The 9364-nt window shown below is 33.0% G+C and overlaps 2 protein-coding genes across 3 annotated transcripts in view; both read left to right on the top strand.

Moving 5' to 3' along the window:
* Positions 1-2513, top strand: part of BRWD3 (bromodomain and WD repeat-containing protein) — a gene marked incomplete in the record, with an annotated part of 36136 nt that extends 33623 nt beyond the window's left edge. Inside the window, 1 exon segment of the mRNA XM_070143607.1 lies at positions 1-2513. Within this exon segment, the coding sequence (XP_069999708.1) occupies positions 1-936 (936 nt within the window).
* Positions 2514-7376: 4863 nt separating this feature from the next.
* Dna2 (DNA replication helicase/nuclease 2) overlaps positions 7377-9364 on the top strand; it is a 68738-nt gene continuing 66750 nt past the window's right edge. The window contains exons 1-2 of one of the 2 annotated variants that reach the window (XM_070143386.1): positions 7377-7489; positions 8491-9364. The exon at positions 8491-9364 is cut by the window's right edge and continues 382 nt beyond it. In XM_070143386.1, coding sequence (XP_069999487.1) covers positions 7463-7489; positions 8491-9364 — 901 coding nt within the window. In that variant the 5' untranslated portion in view covers positions 7377-7462. Of the gene's footprint in view, positions 7490-7519; positions 7556-8490 lie in introns of those variants that run through there. The other variant, XM_070143392.1, reaches the window with a different exon arrangement.

Here is a 9364-nt window from a genome sequence, read left to right as displayed (position 1 = left end):
TCAAAAGGAAAACCAGTGAACATCAAACGATATAGTAAAGAGGAGAGTGAGGTAGAATTTGATGATGAAGACCTAGAATCAAGTACAGAGGAGAGTGCGGATGATGACCTAAACAGTCGTCGAGGCAGGAAGAGGGGTGTTGCATCCAGCGTAAGAAGGGCAAGAAAGATCATTCTTGATGGTGATGATGAAGATGACAGAGATTTCATTGTTGATAAAGATTTCATTGATGATGCAGACCTAACAGAAGAAGAGTCAAGTTCTCAGTCTGAAAGTGATGAAGGCAGTGAAGATCATGTCAAGCATGTAAAGAAGAAGAAAAAGGAGAAAAAGAAGGCCAAATCTTCTAAAAAGAAAGTGCCTGCCAAAAAGAGCACAAAGAAGACACAACCAAAGAAAAGTAATACAAAGAAGAAGAACAATACAAATGCCAAGTCCAAGAAGGCTCAGCCACCCAGCAAGCGACCACAACCGAAGAATGTGCAAGAGCTCATCACAATCAATAGACCTGGCCAGTCACCCATTCCTTATCAACCCCTTAGCTATGGAAGTCAGATTGTTACTGTAGTTGATCAGATTGAACATAGAGGACGTGTATTTGGGAGGGTCATAACATCAACATGTGGTGAAAATGATCATGGTGATGATGAAGAGGAAGAGGAAGAGGAGGAGGAGAGTGAAAGTGAAGATTCTGAATCAGAAGAAAGTAGTGAAGGTTACCCAACACCTACATATACAAAAGGCAAAGGGAAACCATTGACAAATCCAACAAATGCAAAACGCTCCTATGAAAGTGACTCTGACTATGAGTGTGCTAAGAGCAAGAAGTCTAAAAAAAGACAGAGGTTCAGTGACGAAGAGGAAAATGAAGAGGTTGACGTCAGTAGCCGCGGTAGAGTTAGAAAGGCAAATACCCTCATGAGAGACTTCATATAGTATTAGGTTTGCTGTAGATGGTTTTAAAATGGAGAATCATTTGAGAACGTTTTTTATACTGAATATTTACTAACACACTATATTTTTTAGCAAAGATTTTAGACCTCCAAAAGGAAACATTTCACTAGAGAAAGGCCAAAATCAGATGGTGGACATTTTGCTAAAGGTTATTGAGGTGTTGGTTATTCAGGTTGTAAACTGTGATATTTAGAGTTTTCTGTAAAAACAAAATGTAGACAAGTTTTTTAAGCTTAATGTAATTTGTCATATAAAGGGGTCATTAAAGCTTCAAACAGTATGTATTGTGTGATATTATTAGATACAATCTCTCAGGGGTGCCTGCAACCAATTTATTTTCTTACTCTACCCATTTTCTTATCATTCATACCTCATTTTTTAATTTATAAATAAAAACTCTGTTGTGAAGTTGAAAGTCAACAGAGGTACAGACTTAATGACCAGATATACACTGCCTTAAAGCTTTCAATATTTATAAACCATAACCAGCCCTGTGATTAGAGTAACAACTCAGCCCTCAGATTCTCTTATTTTTTAGAATACTTAATAATGACCAAGACTATTGAAAAGGTCATTAGTGACAGCACCTGTAGTGTCATTAATGATCATAGCTCATGTGACAAGGCCACTATTATTATTTACACTTCAGTGCTGTTGCTCTACTGTCCATACTTTGCCTTGTGTTATTATCATGTTAATGGAACTTGAAAGCATGGCGATAAAAGACCAAGCAGTATTGCTCAAATGAAGGGTAGCTTTAGGATTAATGTGTCAAAAAGGATCATGTTAAGCAAGAAAGATTACCCGTTGATCATGGTGAGATGTGTCGCCATTGGCTTGTAGTTCTAAGTTTGTGAGGTGCAGATTTTGAATCTATTTTTTATTTATTTTTATTTCATTTCTCCTTCTCGTATATCTATATAATTAGGTAACCAACATAGTTGTCATCTGATTCTTTTATTGGAAAATATGATAGGATAATAGATTACATGTATATCATTTATTTTATTTTGAAGTGTTTGTGCCCTAATTAAATGCAAATTTTGTAACAGTAATTCAATCATACTCCAAGTTCCATGTTGGCAAGAAAGTAAGGTCTAATGCCAAGTAACTAAGAACAAAAAAAGTAGCTGCAACCAGGTGATAAGCAGTTGTCCGTCTCTTGCAGTGTTCAATGAGCTGGAGATACCCTTTTTTATTGTCTTTATTTTTGTCTTCCATTGTCTTTAAATTATTTAAGTGAGCCAAAGATCTGTGTATTTTCTTGAATTTTAAGAATTATTTAAAAACAACAAAAGTGATCTTAATCCCTCATGTTTTGGGTTAATGATCATAGTAAAGACACAACCGGATGTAGTTATTTTGCATGTCACTGCCGGTCTTCAAGGACAGGTTATTTGCAATCTTTTCTTCAGGAATTGTAAGTTTAGTAGAGTAGTCTCAGCATTCACGAAGTACTTTACTTTTTTAAGATATTTGATATGTTTTGTAAGTTAACTGCCTAGGCCATTGCCATCTTAAATATTGCTCATACATTTTCTAATAAAACTGACAACTCTCCTGTTTTTTTTTCTGTCCACTTTTTTTTCTTCCATTGAAAAAATTAAAATATAGGAAACAGCATATCAAGTCAACTAACTCAAGGACAGACCATATAAAGTTGACCAACACGGAGACTATGGGGGATTCCAACTCAGTATATTACTTGTGCTTCCTCGTGGCATTATTTACATGGAAAAGTGTGCAACTGAGACATTGATGCAGAAGAAGAGTTAACTGAATGGATGAACTAAAAGAATAGATGCAAAAGTTAACACACCAAAAAATGAAAATAAATATGCACAAAACAAAAAATAAGAATAATTTTTAAAAGGGGAGAATTTAATAAGTGATAACCTAACCATGTAGGGTTAAAAAGACCAAAAATAATTCAAAGAAAAGGTGATTATTAAAGGGACCTTGCTGAAGTCTGGTTTCAAGGCTGAACAGAAGTGGTATCCTGGTCCAGGAAGGGAGTGTTGTTTTCAGTTTTTTTCATTGGTCAGAAGTAATACAAAGAAACACTACATCGAGGCTATCAAATATTTATATTATCGACTCCCTCTCCACTGTTTTCCAACCAGAAGCAGGGTATGCCACTTGGGCCAAATTAAATCAATGAATGTTCATCCGTCACTCACCTGTCCCCTAAATATGTTTGCATTTACACAAAAAGAGAAAGGATTTTTGCACACAACTGATGTCTTCCTCCAGCTGATTCATCTGTGGAGTCTAATTCCCTTTCCGTCCAGGGTCGTTTCTGCTCCCAGACATTCGGTGTTACCATTTCCTTCTTTCCTGTACTGGTTAACCTGTTCATGGAGTACTTCAAGTCTGAGCCTCTCCCTTCCCTCTCCATTCGTCGATGACATCTGTGCTCTCTGGCCTCATTATCTTGCCCTGTCCTTGATCACCAGCACCTAGATGAAATTTCCTTCGTTGTTCAGTCTCTAAACTGTGCTACACTTGTCATATTCTCGACATCGCGTTATCCAGGGCGCGGCATACCTCTTACCAGGACTCCTCTCCTAAAGAGACTCCTGACTTCCCTGTTTTGAGACTGCCCTACGCTGAGAAAATCTACGATCTCCTTCACCCCCTTCACCCTCTCAGCTGCAAGGTCTATATAAGATCTTTATACTTATATAGACCTTGCTCGGCTACAGGCTTATCTTTTGCCAGGTAAGCGCTGCAACCTAGGCCATGCCAACTCCCCCTCTACTTCAAAGATGGGCACCTATGCTATTCCTTGTCCCTCCTGTGATAAACAGTACTTTGGTGAGATAAGCGTCAATCTTGTCTCAACAAGAACACACTATTTCCAGGGGACACGACAACGCCATCTGCCATCAGTGGATTGATCAGCTGCACGTTCTGTCTTTCCTTCAGCTGATGTTCATGCCATAGGTGTAGGAAAGGGGGGGGCAGGGGGCGACCACTCCCCACTCTAGAATTGAGGGGGGCGGGATCCAACTTCTCCCCTGTCCCAAATGAACAAAATGCAATTCTTTAGTTACTCAATTGTTGAGAACACTGGCTCCCTAAAACTGAGGACAGCTACAACAGAGTCTGATGTTCAAAATGAAATAACTATTATGTCAAATATCAAAATAAGAATGTATGTCATTTTAGTGCAGAAATTAATGTGTTCATCTTTTTAAAACTTGAAATCCAGGAGCTTCCCTCGCTTCCCGATTCACTTATGCCGGCCACCCTTGGCACAGACCACTTGACCTCTTAACCTGAACTGGCCCCCCTTCACTTCCGTTCACCTGTCCTCATCTGCCTTATTTATCCCGTTACTTCTCTCTGTCACCTACTCCTTTCTTTCCCCTTCTTCTTCAGGGCTGAAAAAGAAGGGGCTTTTCTGGGGGAGGGCACAGGGGGTAACAGCAATATATCTCGGGGGGGGGGGGGGCGCCCTAAATAACAAAAAATAAAGCTACCCACTTCAATATTTATATTGTACAGTTACTATTTTCATCTTGCCTTTCTTGGCCATATTATATCTGCTGGGTGTACTTTTATTAAGTGGATGTCGGTAAAGAACTAATTACGATTTACGCAATGACTGACATTACGACGAATCACTGACCATCGGGGTGGTTAATCAGATTGCAGGAGGGTTCCCCCCCCCCCCATGCCACCATGGAAGCCCCGCCTCTGTGAAAAAGGAATTTCGAAACTGTCTCGTTTTCAATAAATATTGTTTCGGATATTTTCTACAACAACGATAATCATGATAATGATGATAACAATAATAATGATAATAATGATAATAGCAGTGATTATAATAATCGTAATTTAATATTGATATTAATATTTATAATGGTAATAATGATAATGAAAATGACGATTATATTATTCATTATGATAATAAGGACGATGATAGTAATATTGATAATAACATTAATGATAACAGAAATAATGATAATGATAATGATAGAAATAATGATAATGATAATAAAGATAATGATAATGATAATAACAACGATAATAATAACGATAATAAGAATACCAATAATGATAAAAAAAATAATGATAATAGGTATAATAATGATAATGATAATAAGTATAATAATGATAATGATAATAACCATAATAATGATAATGATAATAACTATAGTAATGATAATGATAATAACAATATGATATTGATAATGATAATAACAATTAAAATATTGATAATGATAATAATGATAATAATCATAACAATAAGGATAATAATTATCATCATAATAATGATAATGATTATGATAATGGTGATAATAATCACTGTTAACTTAATGGTAATATCGATAGTAGTAATAAAAATAACAATATTATTAATATTAGTAGCATTGATGACGATAGTGATAATGATATTAGTTACGATCCTAATAATAATGATGATCATTATAGTAATACTAAATTGCGATACTGATACTGATTATATTTGTAACAGTGATTTTAACAGTAGTGTTACTAATAGTAATGACAGTAATGATGTTGGTGATTCTAATACTAGTAATTATATCTATAACTATAATAATAATTATGATAGTAATGTTAATGATAGTAAAATTTATTATATTTATCACTATACTGATGCAATACTAAGCAGAAGAATATAAATCAGAATAGAAAATCATAGTGATAGTAATAATGATAATAACAATGATAACAGTAATAATAATGATAATGGTAATAATGATAATAATAATAATGATAATGATAATGATGATGATATCGATAACAATGATAATGTGAACGATATGGATAATAACAATACTAACAATGATAATAGGAATAATGATAATGATTAACAATAATGGTAATGATACTAATAATGACAATAGTAATAATGATGAAAACAATAACGATAATAATGATAACAGTGATAATAATGATACAATGGTAATAGTAACGGACATAACTGATAATAATAATGATAATAAGAATAAGAATAAGAATTAGCACTAGAATATGAACAATAATGAGAGTAATGATAAAAACAATAATGATAATAATAATGGTAATACTAATGATAATAGTAATAATAATAATAATAATGATGATAATGATAATAATAATGATAATAATAATAGTAATAATAATAATAATAATAATAATAATAATAATAATAATAATAATAATAATAATAATAATAATAATAATAATAATAATAATGATATTGATAATGATAATGATAATGATAATGATAATGATAATGATAATGATAATGATAATGATAATGATAATGATAATGATAATGATAATGATAATGATAATGATAATGATAATGATAATGATAATGATAATGATAATGATAATGATAATGATAATGATAATAATAATAATAATAATAATAATAATAATAATAATAATATTAATGATAATAATAATAATAATAATGACAATGATAATGATAATGATAATAATAATGATAATAATAATAATAATAATAATAATAATAATAATAATAATAATAATAATAATAATAATAATAATAATAACAATAACAATAACAATAACAATAATAATAATAATAATAATAATAATAATAATAATAATAATAATAATAATAATAATAATAATAATAATAATAATAATAATAATAATAATAATAATAGCGAAAGTACTAATGACAGTAATATTAGCAATGATAAAAATTATAATGGCAATAAAACAAAATAAAAGCTATAATAACGTGGTGATGATAATGATAATAGTATTGATAATAATTAAAATAATAAAGGCAATAATGACAAGGATCATAATAATCATTATGATCATAATGATAATGATAATAATAGTAATAATGATAATGATATTATTATTGTTATTATTATTGTTATTATTATTATTATCATCATCATCATCATCATCATCATCATCATCATCATCATCATCATCATCATCATCATCATCATCATCATCATCATCATCATCATCATCATCATCATCATCATCATTATCATCATCATTATTAATAATAATAATAATAATAATAATATTATTATCATTATTATTACGATTATTATTATTGTCATTACTATTAACATTATTTCATTGATGTTAAAAATAATGATGATAATGATAACAATACAGAAAACAATAATGAATAGTAACAATACAGAAAACAATAATGAATAATAACAATAACAATATTACGATAACTCTTCTTACATCTCTTGTTTACAATCTACTCTAAGGTATAACGCGATGATGATTGGTCAACTCTACTTGCTTTCGACCAATAGGAATGATTTATATAGGATTTGTATATGGAGGGAAACCGATGAAGTTTTACTCATTTTTCCAATATCGTCAGGAAGTAAATCATAGATACTTTAGATATATGTTTAATAGAATTATCGTATAAAAGTATGTTAGTATCGTGTCCGTATGACTTATTCATTGATGTGAATTTCCTTTCCTTCTCCAGTTCCTCATTGCAGTTGGCGCGAGAAAACCAAACAGCTGAGCGATGGGGAAGTTGAAGGCAAAAATATCTGTAAGTAACGAAGAGCCTGCAGACAGTCGTTCTTAATATGTGGATATACCGTTTTGTAGTTGAATGGTGTGTGGTTGTGGTTGTGGTTAAACAAAGGTGTTCTTGAATTAATACATTAAGGAATATTGTCGGTGTGTGATGGTGGGTTGTGACAGTCAGGTCTCAACTCGTTGCAGCGGAAATGGGAAATGGAAATGGGCTTTGCTTTCTTTTTCACTCAGCGTTATTTTTCACAAGTATTAGATAGAACGGCTAACTGGAAGACATTTTTATTCAGTAGTGTTTCCTTAACAATTTGAAAAAAAAAAAACGGAATGTGATATGTAAGCGAATAAAAGCAAAGATATATTTTTTTCATTTTACAGTAAATTAATGTTAAATTGTTCTCTCCCTGGTTGAAAAAGAATATATGCCTCTCTTGTAGCGCCAGGTCTTACATAGGATTTTTGAAAGGAAATGTTGAAAGGGGATTAATGAAAACAAATTTTGGTAATTGTTTTAAAACAAACCTCTGTAACCAATAATTTGGTAAAATGGAGCATGGATTAGCTCCTTTTTAAATGATAAGTTGAAAGAGCCATTTGCAAGCTAGATCTTGCTCTATTATTGATAAAGTGGGTTTGTCAGCCATTGTAAGGATGTCGCTAGGTGAAGAGTGAGCACGTTTATGCAAGGAAAGTAGCAGACTTGTGTGTCCTTTGAACATTGAACAGTTCTTGAAACATTGGTCATCACTTTGGCCTCCATATTATTGTATTCCAGCAAAGACCAAGAAAACTTTATCCCCACTATAATGTCTCTTTCTCCATTCCTCTCTTCTCCCCCTTCTCCCTTCTCTCTCTTTTCCCTTTGCTCTTACACTATCATTCTATGTCTCCTTCATAAGACTTAACAGAGAATTAAATATCATCTAATTATAGGCACAGATTATTTTACAGTAGTAAGTTTCTTAGACTCAGCTTCAGTCAAAAGGTTACCAATATTTTTTCTCTTCCTTATAGCCAGATAAGAATCAGAAGAAAATCTCCTCCTTCTTTTCTGCCCCGAGTCTCTTTACGACAGTGCAGCATGGCTCCTCAAGTGCAGGCGCCAGAAGTAAACTGAGTGGTATTGGTAGCAATAAAGAAAAGGACAAGTTACTCACCACTAAAAGCAATGGGGCAACAACAGTTCTCCAGAAGAAATCAGCTTTCGGGAATGGTGCTTGTTCGTCAGGCTTTGGCAAGGGAAAGAAAACAGATCTGGCGGAGGAAATTTCTGATTCAAGTGAGGTGTGGAGTGATTCGGACCCTGAAGTGATAGAGTCTACCCCAGAGATAAAGAAAAGTAGTGCAGGTCTCCTTAAGTCTTCAAAAATAAGCGCAAGTCCAGATTTCATTCCATCAACTCCCCAGCTAAACATTACGAAGTTGTCTGATACAAAATCTTTTTGTTCTGGGCTATCAGGAAAGTTATCATCCATAGTGAGCAGCTCTTCACACACAGCCACAAAGTCTTCCACATTGTCAGTCTCAAATGTAATGCGGCCAACCAGTTTAGCTATGAAGAACAAGTCGAAGTTGAGTAGATTATCAAGAAAGATTCATGAAATGAAGAGTAATTCTGTAAACAAAAGTGAACAACAAATCCTAAAGGACAGTCATTTCTTATCAGACCAAATCGCTGGTAAACTGAAGAGACCAGCAGCAACTGGTATGGGCATATCACCGGATCCCAAGAGAACGAATGTACCTGATATTGTCATTCCAGAAGAAAAAGAAGATTGCAAGTCCAATCTTCTTTCCAAGTTTGAAGACCAAAACTCCTATACAAGTGATGCAGAGAGTGATGGAAGTGTCAGTATTCTATTGCCAGATTGCAAGAAAGAAAATAAAG

Source organism: Penaeus vannamei, chromosome 3, assembly GCF_042767895.1.
Source record: "Penaeus vannamei isolate JL-2024 chromosome 3, ASM4276789v1, whole genome shotgun sequence".
Classification (NCBI taxonomy): Eukaryota; Metazoa; Arthropoda; class Malacostraca; order Decapoda; family Penaeidae; genus Penaeus; species Penaeus vannamei.
Note: the sequence above shows the minus strand (reverse complement) of the source record. Positions and strands in the feature narration are given on the sequence as shown.